Source organism: Actinia tenebrosa, unplaced genomic scaffold, assembly GCF_029948245.1.
Source record: "Actinia tenebrosa isolate PJP-AT-01 unplaced genomic scaffold, QUT_ActTen_1.0 PGA_scaffold7__59_contigs__length_16204524, whole genome shotgun sequence".
Lineage (NCBI taxonomy): Eukaryota > Metazoa > Cnidaria > Anthozoa > Actiniaria > Actiniidae > Actinia > Actinia tenebrosa.
The window spans coordinates 7,662,885-7,681,781 of NW_028292584.1; the positions used below are offsets into that span (position 1 = coordinate 7,662,885).

Consider the following 18,897-nt stretch of genomic DNA (forward strand, 5'->3'; position numbering starts at 1 on the left):
TTCTGCTTCAAACCCGAGAAGGCAGTTGGAGATGTTAAACGTTATGTTGAAGCTTTTGTCGGCCTGTTTTTATCTTATTTTCTTCGGTCCATTAGTAGCAGGTAAGAATTCGTTAATCATATAAAAAAGAAGAAGAAGAAGAAAAAAGAATAAAATAAAGAAAATAAACTAGTAAGCTTAAATTAATCTTACTCATAGTCCACGGGAAAATTTACTCTCATTTATTTTGTGTGTTTGTCATGTCTCATTAGTTTTTAGTGATGTAAGAACACCATCCAATCTCCTACGAAATAACAGGCAAGATGTGGTCTTCATGTGGAATAATACGAATGGCAGTATCTTATCAGTGGCATGGGGTTTGCTCGATAGCAATGGAGATATCAAACCAGAGTTTATATACATAAGCACTAGGACAAATGGTCCAGTGTTTCGACCTGATCTAGACACCACTGCCGTAAGGTATAAAGGAAGAGTGAGCTGGGTTGGTAATTTGAATGCAGGACATGCTTGGTTCAAGATAACAAACCTGACTGTCCAAGATACGAATACGTATGTTGCAGGAATACGAAAACAAGAGCAGAGTGGAACATCTAAATACAATACAAGTCTAACTGTTGCAGGTATGTTTCCTGATTGGTTTTACGCTAGAGAAGAAACAGAACAGAATTGAATAATAGAGTAAAGCACAATCATGACCATTCTCTGCGTTCTTAATTAGTGACAATTATTTTGAATTTTGATAGAATTATAGTCAGGAATTAATTAACTGGAATTGGAATAAGATCTACGTCGATACTATTTAACGAATGACACCACAGTTAGTCCAAGCTCTTTTTTAGTGCTGCTTGACTATGAATGGATGTGACTGACATCGTACAAATACGGTAAAAATAAAATTCAAAAATCATACAAACAAATATTTCTACTTGTGTTTTGTGTTTTTGTTTGGGTCTAAACGAAGTTTTACGTCCTTTGCATCAATATTGAGGGTTAACGATATTGAATGGTACGAAAAATGACAAGGTGGTACACTAGAACCCGGCCGAACCCTGGTTAAGGGCCGATAATTCGCTTCTACTGTAATTCGATTAAAATGGCACGTCACACCAAAATTCTGTTACAGGCTGGGATGTTACCCCAGGATAGGAAAGTATCCTAGTGGATATCCTAGTGACTTAATTTTGATTTAATTTTGACAAAAAATAATCTTCCTGCAGCTATTCCATCTTTTCCACATTTCCCAACTTCACCATACCTTGTCAAAGCTATTGAAGGCAGAAACCTGGTAATAGATTGCACAGCCATTGGACCTCCAACACCTACAGTACAATGGTTTACAAGTGATGGCAAAGAGATAACAAGTGCATCAGTAACAGGGACTGTTACATTGACCAAAACAAATGTGCAAAAAAGTCATAATGGAACCCAATACAAATGTGTGGCAAGTAACAACCCAAACAGTGACCCATTTTCTACAATGATACAGGTGGTAGTACTGTGTAAGTACTAAGGCTAATAATAGTTATCATAAAAAATATGTAGTGGTTTTACAAAACTCTTTAATTATTTATAACTTAGCTAATTGTTTTGGTCATCCACTTGTTATTTTCGTCATTATCTGTAGATCCTCCCAGTACTACCATTGCTCCTCCTAGTCTTACAGTTGTACAAGATAATGTGATCTCACTCAGCTGTACAGCAGATGGTTATCCACCACCATCCATATCATGGACGAAGGCTGATGGTGTCATCAAAGCTGGTCACACAGTAGCTGGGGGAACACTTGCAATACCTGATGCTATCAAAACAGATGCTGGCAAGTACATATGTACAGCAAAGAACACCTATGACAGAAGGGAACACATTGACAATGCAACTGCCACTGTGACAGTTGAATGTGAGTATCTTGAACGCCAATGATATACTTTTTAATAAATTATAAATTATGATGTAAACCATTTGAAATCAATTTTTGGAAAAACCTGGAATGCAAGGGTGTTCATCTGTTGTGTAGTCTCTCATTGCACGTATGGTCATGAGATGAAACCCTGGACCTGCCTTGTTTTCCTCCTTTCGAAAAATAACTTAAGCAAAATTGAAATAGAATCTTTTGAGTCTGATTCTGTTGTATCTTAATATAGAGCATGCAATCAAAAGCAAATCACAAGCCTTTAATGGTTTTATTTTTTACAATCAGCCAGCAAAGGCACTTATATGTGAAGTTCATAAGTTATGCTTATTTGTGTATCCAGACCAGCCCACAATCATATTGGACAGTCTATTAAACCAAACTGTGAATAACACTGACTCCCTGAGTATGAAATGTAATGCAGATGGAAACCCACCACCAACCATCAAATGGAAGACACCAACAGGGTCTGTCCACACAGGGAATGTCTACAACATCTCGTCAGTCAGCAGATCACAGGCAGGGACATACACGTGTACAGCTAGTAATGGGATAGGAAGAGAAGCAGTGGCCAGAATACAAGTTACTGTTCAGTGTAAGTAACATATAATACTTAACTTTGACTGACTGCTTTCCATTCATAAGATTAGGAAATTACTAACCTTTTGTCAATTATTGATTCTCTTCAGACAAACCAGCAATAGATTTATCAAAATCTTCTCTAACTTTCAAATCATGGAATAATAACAGTATTCATCTGAGATGTTTTGCAACTGGTTTACCTGCACCACGGATATCATGGTACAAACCAACAAATCAGCAGATCACTACAGGTGTGAACATTGTACCCGAGGGTAGTGAGGTAACAGTACTGACAACAGCTGACCAAGGGGACTATGGACAGTACAAGTGTCGAGCAACAAACATCCTGGGAAGTGATGAACACGCTATCGATGTTACTCAACTGTGTAAGTTTTATTTTATTTTGCTGCTCCATAAGATTTATTCTTATTACTTATATTTTATGTCACTCACAACAATTTAACCTATTGTTGTCATCTCTCGTGTTGCTCTTCATGCTATTATTATTAGGGTTATTCATCTTATTTCTTTTGATCTTTCTCTTCTGTTTCAATTTCCATTCACTATTTTGCATATTAGAAAAACAACATAATAATGACTTCTTTATTTGCTAGAAAGCATGCTGTTAAAAGCTATTTTCGATTCCTTCCTACATTTGTCAAGACTGTAAGGCTCAGCTTTGTGTATCATATTCATGTTTCTCAATAAACATTTTAGTATAATTTTAGACTTGAAAATAGAGTTAGAGAAAATAGATCGGAATTAAAACTAAAACTTTTTTTGAAATCCTGATTTCATCTTTTCTCTGATATTCAAGTCTAAAATTATACTAAAACAATGATTCCCCCTCTGGCTTATTGATTATGGTGACTGAGTTTACGGTTAAGATTGAGATTAGAAATAGAGCGAAGGCACTTGAACTGTGAAATAAAATCAAACTAGTTACTAACACACAGTCGCTATATTTAGAGACTTTAAAAAAGTTGTTATCACTGAACCAGACCAGTTTATGACGCAAAAAAAGAATACTCAAGAGACCATCAAATAAACAAGTACTCTAAGAAGTTTGCTTATAAAAAACGAGTGGCTTAATGCGTACGTGGCTATGGGTATTTGCTATTCGTACGCAAGCAACTCACTTTCAGGACACTTTCAGGAATAACAATCGTGAATACTGTTTGTCATGGGGACATGGTGGGAAGGCTAAAAATTCGATGCACATGCACAGATGGATAAAAAAAAACCTATTTGTTTTTGATGGTCTCTTGTGTATTCCTTTTTGTGCCATATGATTTGTTCTGGTTCAGTCGATGAACTAGTCTCTAAATAGCAACTGAAAGGGACTATTTTTTTAAAAGCTAGTTGATTCTATTTCACAGTTCAAGTGACTTTGCTCTATCATGGCGACACTTATTGACAGAAAGATCAAGAGAAGAAAATTGTCCCTCAGGAGGGACCCCGTTAGACTTATAATGAGGACACAGGCGCTCAAAGACATCACATTCACAGTTAGAGGGACAATTTTCTTCTCTTGATCTTTTTGTCAGTAACTGTCGCCGTGATATTTCTAATCTCAATCTTAGCCGTAAACTAGCTCAGTTACTCTAATCTTTCTAAGGACGAGTGGTTGGCTTTACGTCAATTACGCAATCGTTTTGACATTGTTATTAAGCCCGCTGATAAAGGCGGTGCATTTGTTGTCTGGGGCTCTGACCTGTACAAACAGGAGGCTTTACGTCAACTCTCTGAGTAAGGCTTGATCGTACCCCTGATAATCAAAAATTAGTTAAAGACACTGTTAACTCTTTCATTTCTGATGGCTCTTTACCTTCCACTGCTAAAAACCTCTTTGTTATTACTCCTTGTTCTTCTCACATCTATTTTCTTCCTAAGATTCACAAAGCTAACAATCCTGGTCTTCCTATTGTTTCTGCTTGTAGTTGTCCTGCCGAACTCATCTCTAGCTATCTAGATTCTCTCATGCTGCCTATTGTTCAGTCTTTACCTACTTATATTAAGGATGCTAATCACGCTCTTAGCATTTTCAATGATTTCCGCTTGTCTTATTCTATCATATATACGCTCCTTTCTACCACCTCTTTCTCTTTTACTCCGACGAAGGACTAGCGTCCGAAACAACAGTTTTTTCATCTTTTCACTGTGTATAATTTACCTTTTTATCATTGCTGTTTCATTAGAAACATCGACGTAGCTCACACTAGTTTTTAGCTAGTTATATCTTCTGATTATGGTGATGTTTATTACCTTTCCGCTCAAATTAAGACTCGAGGCTCTGTCAATGTCCCACCGCGATAATCACTTCACCTCCAGCGAATCATTGTTAAATAATAACAATTCACAGTGTTTTCATACTAAAACAATTATTGCCGTACTCCCTATATTTGCGATACGGGTACGTGCCACCAAACAGGGTGTGGTTTTCAGCTATACTACTCTGGAACAGGGTATATAAAATCAAGCTTCTCTGGGAACCTTGACAGGGTATATAAAATCACGCTCCTTCCTCTCTGGGACAGGGTATATGAAATCACGCTCTCTCCTCTCTGGAACAGGGTATCTATTTTCGCACTACCGGAACAGGGTATGGTTTTCACTGATCTTGCTCTGGAACAGGGTATGAATTTCAGCGTTTGCACTCTGAATCAGGATCAGGATTCAGTGGGCTCAGCGGCACATCACTAGCTTAAATGGACAAGAGTACTCTCCCCCAGGGCTTAGTGACTATGGTGATATATACCTCGCCGCTCAAAGACTTGGGGCTCAATCAATATTCCACCGATAATCACTTCTCTCTCAGCAAATAATTAATAGATAATTACTGAGGCACACAGTATTGGTAGGTATAATGCAGGCAGCTGATGGCGTAGCCCGACCTACGAATGCTGCGTGCTGAAGTGATTATCTAGTATAATTATTGTTCTTATCAAAATCCAATTGTTTTCTTTCTAGCTTGTTTATCATACACCGCTCCTGTTTTTCAAGCACACTAAATATGTCTGATTTTCCTCTATGCATTCATTGGGATAATGCAGACTGAAAACAATGGATTTTGATAAGATCAGTAATTATTCATTAAATAATAATTAATTCACAGTGTTTTGTTTTGAAAGTTTGGCTATCTTTACTGTTTCGATCCTGAAACACTAGGCTAACTTTGAATAAATGAATTTTTTAAATTTATAAGATCTTTTTTATAAGAACTTCTATGAGTTTCTTCCCATTTTAGTTCCACCCAACTGCTCTAGCTTTGCAATGACGGAAGGAGATATTGAAGCATCCTCCATAACTGTCAGATGGAACAAGCCTTCTTATGATGGTGGAAGTCCTGTTACTGGTTACAAAGTACAAATTAATACGACTGAGAAAAAGGACACTTCTGATTCAGATACTAATGTAAAGTTTTCTGGCCTTAAGAAAAATACCAATTACCAAGTGGAGGTGTTTGCAAAAAATATTGCTGGTTATGGAAGACCATGCATAAAGATTGTAACAACCAAGAAACTAGGTACAATAAGGATAGATTTAAATGATAGGGGTTTTACTCTCTTGCTTTGTTTATAATTTCATTGTAAAGGAATATAAGTTAAAATAAAAAAGGCAAACTGAAAACAAACAAACTATACTAAACAAAAACTCAAATAAACAACTGAAAATGAATGTCCACAAAGTAGGTTACTGTCTTATTATTATTATTATTATTATTATTATTATTATTTTTTTTTTATTATTATTATTTTTATTATTATTATTATTTTTATTATTATTATTATTTTTATTATTATTATTATTTTTATTATTATTATTATTATTATTATTATCAATATCATTAGATATTATTAGAGTGCAAATAATATACCCGTGAAATAGATAGCTAGCTAACTATTTACTAACCTTTGGTTGCCTAAGTCTAATTAGTTAAAATAGGCGAGTCGTGATGGGTAAACTAGTGCATCATGTGCTACTCAAGCGGGCGCATTTTTAAATATTTTTAAACACACTTACAAAAACTGAAACAATATTTTGCTGTACATGCTTTTCCTTCGTATAATTTGACATGTTCGCATTTTCGTGTCTATTCATTTGCGTATTGATTGTCTAATTAAGCGCTAACTATCTCCTATTTCATTCTCACAATTTTAGGGGTATATTATTTGCACTATTATCATTATTATTATTATTATTATTATTAATATTATTATTATTATTATTATCATTATTATTATTATTATTATTTACTCACAAAGAGTTAACGCTTGATTTTGATCTAGGTAAACCAGCTGTCCCTGGACTAACAGTAACTCTGGTCAAAGCTGCTGAATTGTCGGTTAGACTGACATGGAAGACACCTGACAGTAATGGAAAAAAAATAAACAAGTATACAATTTACATGAAGGAAAACACCTCGGGTGAGTTTGCTAAAATGGATGATGTGGACCCAGCAGTACTGGAATATACAGTAACAAAGAACATGGAGTATGGAAAGATATACAAATTTGTAGTCACTGCTTGGAACACACTTGGAGAAAGTGAATATGATGACACAATGGTTAAGAGTATAACAATGCCTAAGAAAGAAAGTGGTAAGAAAAAATATATAAATTAAAAATTATAATAAATGATAATCTTTTGGGTTCTTAAGAATGTAAATTGTATTGGAAAACACGGGTGTCGTAATTTAGCAGCGTACCACACTGAGCATGCGGTGGTTATGGAACAGATCCTCTGAGAAATTTGAACAGGGGAGTATTCTGCGCGACCATGCGCGTCGACGCTGACCGTGAATTCATTATTGCTGGCTCGCCTCAGGGAAAGTCCTCTCTCTCTAAAGCGTGGCGGCAAAATTCGAATTCGAACATGTGTCGCGCTATCGTTTCGTTTGTATTTCTAACACTTTTATGGTGTTACTCATAACGTGAAAATACGAAAATGAAATGTGTAATATGAGGAAAAGTCATTTCTGTTAATCGAATGAAATTGTTTATGGTGGCTGGCTACTTATACGGGACATTGTCAAAGACAAATCCTGGAGTATCCTGTGGAGAACGCCCATAGTATCATTCGCTCAAAAACCAAATTGCCATGATACCACTGGACAGCTACGTAAAAAGGCAAAATCCACATTTCAAGCTAAACACACACAAAAACACTTCAAGGAACTCCAACTAAATATAAACATCCTAACTTCACAACCAACCATCTCAGAATCCTTAAAGTAAAATGTGCTGGTATACTATCTAATTTATTTGTGGATATATCAAGAAACATTGAGGAGGAAGAACTAGTTTTGAGGGATAAAAGAAGAGTGCTGTATTGCCCAAAGTATTTGGAAAAGATCAAGTCAAATGTAGGACACTGTCATTGGGCTATTGTGGTTTACACCAACCAGTACCAGAAAAAAAGACAAACTGCAATTATTGTTGCACCACCAGATAAGTCAATGCTGTTATGTTTTAGCAGCAGGAGGCAGAAAGTTTCATTGTCTGAAAGCCATTCTCATGGTAACCAAGGAGGAATCTTGGCCATAGCAACCTATGAACAAATAGACAGCTTTGTTCTCTTCCTTGAATATATGTGTTTGCATGACTGGGGAAGCAGCATATCAGGGGCCAATATTAGTGTAGTACAGTAAAAACCTGTATAAGAACCTCCTTTTTTTACGGTTAGCCTCAACATTTACAATTTCTCATATAAATACGCTTTCTGAAAGGTTCTAATAAAATGGTACTTAAAATGGCTAATCTTAGCCTAGCATGTTCTTAATTTTTAGGTTCTTATATGGCGGTTTTTACTGTAGCTGTGAATAACTAATTTTGTCTGCTCATATGATATTTAAAATAGTTAAATTAACTTAACGAAGTTAATATATTAATTATCACTTCTAATACATCACATGTAACAATGTGACAAAAAAACTGCTAAATACAAACAGGTTTAATAATGTCTTGTCCGATTTTGCCAGCTAATTCAATATGACAGGACGATAATAGCATTAGTGAGGCTCAGCATGATAGAAATACTTGTGTGATATTCTTCCTAGATTTCTCACAATAACATATTTACAATAACATTAGCAGGAAATATTCCCGAAAATATGCCACGGATTACTTTGAAATAAAAACGCGTATTGAATTTTCAACAACGCTTGTCGAGTGTTAAATTCAATAAGAATTTTACCAGATACTATGCCTAGCAAAAGTGTGGTCATAATCTCAAGAAAGCATCGGAATATTTTCTCCGATTTTGAGGCTAATAAAACCCACAAAAAACAAAGAAGGAAAGGACGATAAAACTAGTTCTAATGTCCGAACTGTGATACTCTTTCTAATTGCGGGAAATTCACCGTCAACTAAGTCTAAAATAAGGTTTCACACATAATATCGTAATATTTTCGCGCTGTATTTATCTGAATGAGAACCACCGATTGAATGAGAACCACCGATTTACATTCTTATATGTTATGAACAAACTAGAGAACTAAAACTTACCATAAGACAGGGTTTTGAAGCAATAGTCTTCGTTATGTATCAGATATCCACCTCTGGTGTCAGTCCCGTAAATGGATAGCATTCCAGCCACAATTACACATCAAAAGCCCGTTTAGCCATTTCTTGGATTGTTGAGTGTAGAAAATCATTTAACGACACACCAAAGGGAGCAGAATATAGATTAAAGTGAATGGTGAAAATGAAATTTTCGTGCAGAACATTTTTCGCTTGCAAGCGCAGCAGAATACTCCTCTGTTAGAAATATGAGGGCTGTATTAGCATTTTTTCTCGGACCTCCCTCCCACTCCTTCTCTTTCCAAGTTTAATAGAGGGCAGTGCAGGAGCAGTCTTAACTCAGTTGGCCAGCGCACTGGCCTTCGAGCTAGAGATCTACAGTTTGATCCTTAGGATCTCCGCATCATTTTTGACCCCTCTGTGCTCTGTTTAGCTACATCTTTGAATACCCGTTATAAGGGCACTGATAGTCCGAGGGGGTAAAGGACGCAACTTCCAATGCTATGCAATGGATAAGGCAAACTACTCCCCGCAGTTGTAAAACAAATATTATCTTTTTTTATTTTATTTATTTATTTATTTTTATTTTGGTGGATTAACTGAACATGGAAAGATTAGGGCGTGCCAATACAACAACTTCAGTGATAAACGCATAACGTTTCTTGTTAAATCTATTGATGCCTCATTGCCTTACCACTGTTTTCATTACTATACGCTTATGGAGACAACAGTCGCAACAGAGAAACCAAGATTTTGCCGTCAACAAAAAAAAGAAGTTTTTATTTACATACTCTGATTGACATTAGCGTACTGTCCGATTTCCCCGTCGAGATTGTTGCCAAACAGCATGCGTCAGTGAAAACAGTGCTAACAGTTATTTATTGCAATAACGTATGTGACCAAAAAGTAAAAAGTTAGGATACATGTTAGCATATTTCGGATAAACTGCCCACAATGCGCGCTAAAATAAAGCTGTTTTGAAAACATTCAATGTTTTGAATGTTTTCAATGGTTTAACATCCCCTTGAAACAATTAGAACTATGGGCAACAAGTTCTGTCGCAAAGAAAAGGTGAGAAAAATATTTACATAACTGCTTTTCAAGAAATTGGACCCGGAAGTCGTTTTTCCAAACAAGTGACGTCACACTTAAAAGCCTCATAGCTTTGTTTAGTTGTTCCCAATAAGCATTGACTGACATGATTTCGCGTTTTATATTTTAGATCCAAACAAAGGCAAACGCACCACTAATGTTGACGGAGAATCCAATGCTGCAGTGATTCCTGGTGTAGTAGGAGCAGTCTTGTTTATGTTGTTAGTTGGAATCATTCTTGGTATCATTATTATCAAGAAAAAAGGCCTGCTTAGCAAAGGTAAGGGATCGGGTATGTCATGTTATAGAACTGTATCACGCAACAGCCATGTTTATTCCTATGAGAATGTAAAGCTCTTAGCCTGTGTAAAGTCATCCCGAAGTGCTTGAATGCGGGGCTAACGGGGCCAAGACCTGTTCCGTGCCAGCCAACATGGCCGCTACGTGGAAAGGTCTATTGTCTTTGTCAAGCAACGAGTCTCCATGCTGCCTACAACACCAACAAAATAATAACAATGAGAATGAGAAAAAGAATGATGATGATGATGACGATGATGATGATGATGATGATGATAAATGTCACTGTTTGACCAGTGTTTGCTTAAAGGATTGCAGAGCGTTTTTTAGAAAATTGATTTTGATCGCCAAATTGCTACTACTATGGGCCTCACCGAACCGTATTTTCCCAAGAGTTCAAAAAAAAATTTTTATTATGCAGTCAGGCAACGTCTTGCAAAGCCGTTCGCCCGTTTACGTCGTTAATGCAAAGCATCTGCCCTCTTTTTGTCCAAATATTTTTACCCATTTTTTTCCTCTTTGTTTCTCCAATTTATCGTTTTTTTTTTCGCCGAGAATTCATTTTTCCTGCAAGACATTTTTTTTTTCTATAAACGAAGAGAACAACAAAACGACTGGTATGCCCAAAACCCATCAACACGTTCCTTTCCTTTCGAGGGTGAATACATTGTTTGTCGCCAAGAAATGGGGCTAAAGGAAATTTAGGCAAAGTTAAAGTCAAGGCACGCTGACCAGCGGTCTTCGGTTGCCGCGGGGACGCCTTCAGGGGCTTCGTGGCGCGTGGCATGCTACGTTTGTTGATCGTCGCGGATCAAAACGTTGCGCTCAATTGCTGCTTTTTATTCCTCCCGCCCACCCGTCAGGGATTGGTTTTATCAGGTAAGTATCATTCTCCACTGACTCGGTCAGTGTGAATGGTGCCTGGAGGTGGACCGGGTTGCGTGGCCATGGTTACAGTTTTCAGGGACCCCCCTCCAATTCATCAGTGCCGATGAGCTCAACACGATGTTGAACCCGTAGTATCTAAAACCTGCAAGCATTTGAGGACTCGATATCGCTGTCCCCACATTTAAAGCTGGCGTTGTCAAACGGCTACACCCTAGCAGAGGTTTTGAAAGTCCTCTTTTTTTCTTCATTTTTTAAGTCCTGCACGCATGTATTAGTTGAAACTGCAACAAAGAAAAAGTATTCGTTTTTGGCGTAAATCTAGATTGGGCATAACGGTCAACTGTTAAGTATTACAATAATTAGACAAAAAGAATCTAATTAACATTTCGTGTGACAGGTTTTGGAAGAAAGAGTCCAAGTAACAGGTAAGCCAATTTTTCAGGTTTCTTTCAGCGTATCTTCAATCTCCCTTTGGAAAATACGTCATTGTTAGAAGAAAATAATAAATGAGAGGGGTGGGGGAGTATGAAAGGAAGGAATGATTGAAGAATGGAAGGAAGGGAAAGACGAAGAAAAGAGAGAATGACTTAATGAAAGAAAGAAAAAGAATAAGTAAGAGAGAGAGAGAGAGAGAGAACGAACAAATGAATGATCGAACGAGTGAATAAAATTAAAGCAATAATAGAGAAAAATAGAAAGAAAGAAGCAAGCAAGGAAGGAAGGAAGGAAGGAAGGAGGAGGGAGGGAGGGAGGGAGGGAGGGAGGGAGTTCAGCGTGCAGCAGAACCAACAAAAATGAAATAGCAATGCCAAGCTAAAACCAAAGTAGGCATTGCAGTGCGTATTAGGTATTTGCGCTACTATGACAAATAATGGAGTACCATATACGAAAATACTTTATATAAGAGCATACAATACATGTCATTAATGTAAGGAAAGATTATTAGCTAAAAACTAGTGTGAGCTGCGTCGGACGGGTGTTTCTAATGAAACAGTAATGATGAAAAGGTAAATTGTACACCGTGAAAAAGATGAAAAAAACTTACTGACGTTTCGGACGCTAGTCCTTCGTCCTTTATTTACTTCGACGTAGGACTAGCGTCCGAAACGTCAGTAAGTTTTTTTCATCTTTTTCACGGTGTATAATTTACCTTTTCATCATTACTGTTTCATAAATGTAGTTAACGAAAGTGAAAATCTAGTGAATTTGGTTGGCAATTTGTTTTTGCTGGCGATCTATTCTTATTCTATTCAACTCTTTCATGTTTCAGAGCTGCATATGACAATGATGTCGATCCTGACTCGGCAAACCAGCAAGCAGCAGCAGCTGGTCTGGGCGGTGAGGACGATGGAGCACCGACCTACGCAGCAGTAGACATGTCCAAGAAGAAGAAGAAAAACGACATACCCGACTACGCTGTTGTTGATAAGAGCAAGAAGAAGGTACTTATAGCGCTAAGCAACTTTTCGTTGTTAATATTCATTAAATAAGTGCTATAAAAAATGTTTTTGTAAATACGTAAATTGGTCGAAAATGGCTGCCGGATGTTGGTTTTCAACCATTCCCAAGAGACACGGCGGCCATTTTGGAGGATTTAAGAAAAGAATTCATTGACAATTCTTTTGTTAAATTCCTCTAACATGGCCGACGTGAAAACCATCAATAAGCCCTAGATTCGAACCCACGAAAATGAGCCCCTTATCACGTGATTAACTAGTTATGTTCCGGGATGTTCCGGAAACAATTCAGAACCGGAAGTAAATCTAAAAAAAGTCAGTTGAATATTGTAGCAGTCTATTCGGCATCCCAGAATAAACCACTAAAACTGTTAACTCTGTCGTTTAGAGAAGGTATATTGCACTTGGAAATGAACTTGCAAAGCTTACTTTACTTAATCTTTGATAGTAATGATATTTTCCATACATTTGCCACATTAGCGTCCAGGAGAAATCATATACGCCGAGCTTGCTGACTTCAACACCGCTGGCTCATCATCATCAGCAGCAGCACCTCGACCAATAGCCTACACTAGTACCGATTACGCTGACATCACCCAGTTCCAGCAACAAGAGGAGCCAGAACCTACATACGCTAACTTCCCAGGCCGCGGTAAAAAGTATACTGACATACAGGGTATGTAAGGAGGTGTGTAACTATAAAGTTTTGTTCACATTGGACTAGTGATAGTTTACTAGCATTACTTACCATAAGTGTGAAATGACAAAGACATGGCGGCCATGTTGGTGGTATTAGCAAAGGATGCTAATGAGAAATGTTTTGTTAAATACCAACAACTTGACCCAGCGTGCTCTCAAAAAAAAAAAAAACCGTGGAAAGCAATACATTCTTTTCTCCCCTCTCTTTAACTTATCTCGATTCCACAGTAAAAGGAGAACTCGAGTACCCCCTCCACCTCCCCCCTTCGTAACAAAAATGTGTCATGGCTTAATAGCAATGACATTTTCCTTTTAGTTTACGCCAACTTTGATAACGCCTTGATCTTCATTCATTGGCTACTGTTTTTTAAAATCGATGTTATCTCACATTTTACTGACTATTACCTTTGATTGGCCAAGAATAGTCAGCCAATCCCTGATAGCGTGTGAACTTGACATAATTAATGCATTATTTGCAGGATTGTCAGAAGATAAAACTTTCCAAGTATAATGGGAAGGTCCTAACGTAGATTGAAATACGATTCACTTTCGTTACGTAAGCATAGTAGAATCTTATATTTTAAAGCACAAAATGTATATTAAAAACGATTAGTGAATTTTGATTTTAACATGATATCGTCAATAATCAAGACTTTGACAGTAGCAGTAGAGCGGTTTTCGTTTGAGTGGGAAACATACGGTACTTATTTGCAACACGTACACGGTACGACATGCCGTAACATTGAAATGGCTTCCCATAAGAATGGTTATCTTATGCGTAGGAAACATATGGTACTGACTTACAGCACGTACACTGTGCCGTAATATTGCAATAGTTTCCTATTGTCTATTAGTAATTCATCCAATCACAACGCGTAGTTACCTCTACGGTTAGATACAGTCAGCTTCAGTACAGCTACGTTTGCGACTCATACGAAAATCGCTCTATGGGTTTCGGCAGATAACATGGCCTCAGTCTTGATAATTGACGATATCATCCTCAACATCGCTCAGAAAGGGGTTATAGACAAATCCATAATCTATCTATTATTGCGTGCACGCTGATTCTTCCACTTAGTATCTATCATGGTCCATGTGAACAAAACTTCTTTTTTTCTTACTTAATTGCTTATTTCGTTAGCTTGGTTAACTATTCGTATAATTTAATTCCTTGAGAATTCTAATATTTTATAATTATTTATAAATAAAAGAGGAGATAGTCATAGTGTTTGATTCAAATCAACATCACTTAGATTTCTTTCTTGATTCATACAAGGGTTATAGACCCTAATAGCTTTGTTTCCATTTGCTTATTTAAGGAATAGTTTCGAAAAATTAATCATATAAATTTTCCTAATATCTGTAATGTTCATTGTGCAAATTTCTACTATTTTAATTCATTCTCTTACGCCGTATTCATGTTTCGTAGAAAGCCGGAATTTAGGTAACGCAAATATTAAAGTCACATGACAGTATATATATATATATTTTTTTTTTTCACTCACCTCATTAACATCTTTCTGGCTTGTCACCTCGTTTGGTAGTGTATATATTGAAGCCAGCCTCTTGGTCTTCTTCTAGTCACTGGGTTGACTCTGAAAAAATCAAAGGTATCAAATCTAATACGATTTTCATAGACTCATTGCATTTTCTTACAAATACATGTTAAAGAACCAAACGTCGTGACTGTTTTGACTTCACTAGGCTTTTTAGGGGACAAATTAGCCTAAGACGGCCCCAAAATGCACTTCATGTAAACTCGACCCAGTTTTGTTCCTCAAACTTGGAATGGCTAATATACGAATTATCAAGAGCATCTATTATTTGCACAATTTTTTTTTCTTTTGTTTGTTTTTGTTTTTGTCTTTTCTGCATAAAGAATTATAAATTTAGATTTATTGCAACGTAAGGATAAAATAAATATGAATATATAGCTTAAAAACTGCAACTTTATCAACAAATTTAAACACTGATATTAATTTCCAAGAGTACAAAGAAAGAAATCAAACAACTATCATTGCAACAGTCATTGCAACTATTTTTGCACAAATTTATTATACAAATTATTGCTTTGAATATATTATAGAATTCATATATAGAATTATAGAGAGCTGTTATAATTATATATTATTTTCTGATGATACAAAAAAATAATCGTATTTTTGCAATATTATTATAGTTCGTTATATTTTTTATAGAAAGAGCAATCCTGAAAGTTAGAAATCATATAATACAAAAAATATCATAATATCGAAAAAATAAATAAAATACAAAAAGACTATTACAAAACAGCTTTAAAAAGTTGGTAAGATTTTTCGGTTTTAATTGCATTAGTTTTCCCATCTTTATAAATGAACTAGATTGATTTTTTTTAACACGTGAAAGAAAAATGACTATTTAGTTAGTACTAGTTAATAAAAGACAAAATGAAACAATGGGTTTAGAGTCGAGTACTAACTATTTTTTCACGGGTTAAATATACTCACTCTAACATAGTCAAGCACGTAGTATTGAAATCGCTAACTTACCAACTTTTTTGTCCACCTTGCAAAACAGCTTTGAATGACTTTACTCAATATACTAGCACACGATCTTCTTAGAGCGTTCTCCTAGAAAAGAAAAAAAGAAAGAATTTAAACCCCTCTTGAGACCGTCTGAATTAAAATTAAGCAAACTGCAAAGCGTGCTCAAAAGAAATGGTTGATGTCTATGGGACATCAAGCCGGAAATTTCATTTTATAAGAAATCGTGTGCAAAGCGTGGAAGAGGATCCTTCTTACCTTTTGAACGCTATTGTCATTATTATACACCAAAAGAAGTAATTTCTACATTTTTGATATAAATTTTATACATTTCTCCTTTTCATACTATTTACCGTGTTCGTTATGAGAACAAGTAACATTTTTTCATATAGGAATTGCATAGATTTGATACAGCGTATACACCTATTTCAAAAAACGTTGTCATCGCCAATGTCTATAGGCGATAGTTTATTCCGTCATGGAATGGTTTCGTTGAATACAAAGAACGTTGAATCAGACTCAAGACTAAGGTCAATGTTCTTAACGAGAATAAGAAGCAGCAACACAAGTCATCGCAGGTATTCTTGGATTTTGGACTGACCTAATTCCTGTTGCTTTTTGCCAATCGCATGTCGCCTTTGGCGATGACCACCTGTTTTGAAATAGGTGTATGTAGCATAGCTTTATGTATAAGTCTCCTACGTTAGAGCTACGACTATTTCATACGAAGAGTGCATAAGAATAATTTTGTAAGAGTCCTTTGCATAGATAGACGCCATCGTCACCATATTGAATGACATTAACAAACATGGATGACGCTGCTTTCTTGATCATATAAATCAATATCGCAACGTTTTCTTCGCTAACTATCAAAAGGAAGCACGCAAAGAATTGAAGAATGGTCAAAAAAGGTTCATCCTACATGCTTGTCGGTAGTTTGTCCTGTATTTAATGTGTAAACGTATATACTCGGAAAAACAAAAGGTGGTGGTTGTGTTAGGCTTACTTTAGATCGGAACTTTTGATAAAATGATAAAATGATCTATAGTTTAGCGTCTTTCATATCTAGACGACATTTTTCAACTAGAAACGTTCCATGCCACCATTTTTATTCGACTTTGAGAAGAGGATGGCGCGCTTCAGAAATTTTCGGTTTCTCGAAGCGTTTTCTTCAAAAACGATGTTTTCTCCAGTTGTATTGGACGCGTATATGTCTAAAAATGTGTGTGCTTTCAAATATAAACGTCCCAAGTCAAATATAACACGACTAGGCCACATTAAAGGTGTACTTACCGCATGTGAGAAATGCACGACAGCGTCGGAAGCATGTAGGATGAAGACTGTTCCGTGTTGATGTTACAAGGTGTTCTTTAGTATACCTAGCCTGTAGTTTCACGAAGTTTCGACCGACTTGTTCATTGTATTGCAGTCTTTTTAGACAATTAGATAGTTCACAATGTCCTCAGATATGGTCTGAGAACATTAGTGTTTTTGAACCTCCAGAATAGACCAGTGTCAAGCTGAAGGTACGAGAGTGGTTTGACAAAGAAGATCTCTTGTTCCACGTTGATTCGATTTGACACGCCCCTCCATACCCAACCCACCCCCTCCCCTGACGATAAGTAGAGGTAACTTCCTGCTTTTAGACTTTGTTTAGATAAATGACGTATTGTGAAAACCATGAAAGTTCACCTTGTAACATCATACATAGTCGATCAAAAATTATAGCCAAGCTTAGAACTATTCTTAATCACTTAGTAAACATAATGCCTATATCATATGCATTGCACGCTCGAGTGCAAATGGACTACGAACTTGGACTGAAACGTTGACGCCCCCACCCCGTCCCTCCCTCCCTCCCATCGCCCAAGAACATTCAAGACAATATTATTTGATTGCGCAAATACATCCTAACATTCGGTCCTAAATGGCATTTCTACGTGCACAAACAGGAGATCATTTGCAACAACGTTTTATATCCAAGACCGTAAGTCCAACCAAAATCCTTTGAGCCTATACGACTATACCATTTTGATACCATTGTTTAACACATATCTTCATAATAACTTTTTATGCTACATTTTTCTACCTTCTTTTTATATAATACAAATAAATGCGTTATAAATGAACTCATTAGTCTATGGTCTGTTTGTACTAACTTTTGTTTGTTCCATGCATCTGCTTTTTTTTTTTTTTTTTTTTTTTTTTTTTTTTTTTTTTTTTTTTTTACCGGGGGTTGCAACAGTGGCAAGTTCTGTGAGTCTAATAGTTTTGTGTCTCGTGATGACAAAAAAATTGGGAGGGTCTTAGCTTCTCTATTCCGTGCCCGAATCAAGGAATCCATGTACCCAAACTCAAACTAGACGATGAAAACTATAAATAAAAAAATTGTTAGTAGAAAAAAAGTCATTATTAATAGAAGTATAATATAATAGCAAGCAAGCGAATAGGATGAACGAAAGAAAAAATAGTAATAGTAATAATTAATATTATTAACCAAAAATATGGTCCGCAATTTTGGTTTGAATCGAATAACCACAATGCATCTCGCTCACGAGAAACCTCGTCAATTTAACCGTAATTAATTGTTTGGCTCAAAAAATCAGTTCTATATTTTTAATTAATCAATAAATCAATAAATAATTAATCAAAAACAAATAACTATTTATTTATTTACTGTTAGTAATAAACTTATTAATAGATTATTTATTTATTTATTTATTTATTTGTGCTCGTCTATATTGCTTTTGTTTTTGTTTTGTTTTGTTTTTGTTAATTTTTTTACATCTTTTTGTTGTACCCTATATTCCCTATTTCTCTAATTTTCCTATCTTTTTTTTTTCTCTTCTCGATCCATGTAAACTTTCTTCGGATCGATTTAGTTTGTGATGAATTTCTCCCGATATATTTATCATTTTATTCCTATTTCT

At 36.0% G+C, this 18,897-nt stretch overlaps 1 protein-coding gene and 1 long non-coding RNA gene across 3 annotated transcripts; one reads left to right on the forward strand and one right to left on the reverse strand.

The window, feature by feature from the left end:
• Window positions 1-6: 6 nt before the first annotated feature.
• LOC116302739 (neural cell adhesion molecule 1) lies at window positions 7-18,096 on the forward strand. Of its 2 annotated transcripts, none has more exons than XM_089039753.1 (13): window positions 7-101; window positions 252-620; window positions 1,218-1,499; window positions 1,625-1,897; window positions 2,253-2,504; window positions 2,599-2,877; window positions 5,739-6,017; window positions 6,781-7,092; window positions 10,235-10,384; window positions 11,687-11,714; window positions 12,560-12,731; window positions 13,227-13,434; window positions 13,925-18,096. In XM_089039753.1, exons 1-12 carry the CDS (start codon window positions 32-34, stop codon window positions 13,428-13,430), a joined length of 2,670 nt encoding a protein of 889 aa, XP_088895879.1. In that variant the 5' UTR covers window positions 7-31; the 3' UTR covers window positions 13,431-13,434; window positions 13,925-18,096. The 2 variants fall into 2 exon arrangements, with proteins under 2 accessions (XP_088895879.1, XP_088895878.1); XM_089039752.1 differs by having other exon boundaries at window positions 13,227-13,422.
• LOC148905451 (uncharacterized) lies at window positions 10,378-17,394 on the reverse strand. Its single transcript, XR_016121660.1, has 4 exons — window positions 17,261-17,394; window positions 15,974-16,054; window positions 14,951-15,040; window positions 10,378-10,594 (listed from the first exon to the last, which is right to left on the reverse strand). It is a non-coding gene; the product is annotated as an uncharacterized LOC148905451 (long non-coding RNA).
• Window positions 18,097-18,897: the final 801 nt, after the last annotated feature.

Bases quoted from the DNA above. Each gene is read 5' to 3' on its own strand.
- LOC116302739 (XM_089039752.1), top strand. From the start codon at position 32: ATGTTAAACGTTATGTTGAAGCTTTTGTCGGCCTGTTTTTATCTTATT. The intron at 621-1,217 runs GTATGTTTCCTG...ATCTTCCTGCAG, and splicing joins TACAAGTCTAACTGTTGCAG to CTATTCCATCTTTTCCACAT. The intron at 2,878-5,738 runs GTAAGTTTTATT...TTCCCATTTTAG, and splicing joins TATCGATGTTACTCAACTGT to TTCCACCCAACTGCTCTAGC.